The 957-nt window shown below is 34.3% G+C and overlaps 1 protein-coding gene across 1 annotated transcript in view; it reads right to left on the reverse strand.

Annotated features, from left to right (window-relative positions):
- Window positions 1-957, reverse strand: part of OSBPL10 (oxysterol binding protein like 10) — a 195,424-nt gene that overhangs the window by 194,294 nt on the left and 173 nt on the right. Inside the window, exon 2 of the mRNA XM_019508706.1 lies at window positions 463-638. Within this exon, the coding sequence (XP_019364251.1) occupies window positions 463-638 (176 nt within the window). The remainder of the gene's footprint in view (window positions 1-462; window positions 639-957) is intronic.

Below are 957 nucleotides of genomic sequence, written 5' to 3' on the forward strand. Positions count from 1 at the left end.
CTAAGTGAATAATGAAGCCAACTCTCTCATCCTTTGATGCAAAATAGGGTGCATGGCACCATCAATTTGCCATTCTCACATACATGCACACACTATATATCAGCAATATATTTAAAAATATGCAGTAATGTAGCCATTTATTGGACACAGCAATACAAAAGGCAGGATGGATTTGTACCTTAGAGACCAACCAACTCAGTTCAACAGATGCTGTGAAAGGGCATGCATAAAAGCAATATATAAAATGGAGAGAGCAATTAAAATGTAAAAACTAGAAAGGGTGGGAGGGTGAAGGGAGGGGTCGGTGTTGGGGGAGGCAAACACAACAATATAACCAATATAAATTTCAACTTGTTTTTTTGTTGTAGTTAAAAGAAGGCAGAGATGGAAAACAGCTTACAAAATAGGAGAAAAAGCTGGTTTTACAGACATATTTATATAGTAACTAATAAAAGTCTGTACCTCTCAGCTTATACATCTCTCCATTAGCAGAGTATACTACCAACATGTGTGGTGCTTCATCACTAGGAGATATGATGGCTCCAGCTAAAGACACGGCTCCTCGTGGCTTCTGATTTTTACTTTGTTCATTCACAAAATACTGAAGAATTCCAGTCTCAAAATCCAGCACAAAGTATCTGTTAAAAAAAAAAAAAGTGATTAAAGAAAATACTGAACAAGGGGTTTTTCAATGTAGTTGGTAAAGAGAAAAAAAATTATAAATTTGTTTAACAAAGAAATACTAAAAACTGCAAAAATATTTAAAACTAGGTGAAATGCAACAGGGAGAATGGATTTTTTATAGCTTGCTTTCATTATTTTTTTTAAAACAGTACCTCTGACTATTATGAATTATCACCAAACTGGCAAGTTTAAGGAAACACACATGAGAAGAGGGATTTTTAACTGAATAAGCTTCTGCTTTTACAAAAAATACCCAAAAGGTGTAACCTGTCA

Source organism: Gavialis gangeticus, unplaced genomic scaffold (genome assembly GCF_001723915.1).
Source record: "Gavialis gangeticus isolate Ggan-Ray unplaced genomic scaffold, GavGan_comp1, whole genome shotgun sequence".
Taxonomy (NCBI): Eukaryota; Metazoa; Chordata; order Crocodylia; family Gavialidae; genus Gavialis; species Gavialis gangeticus.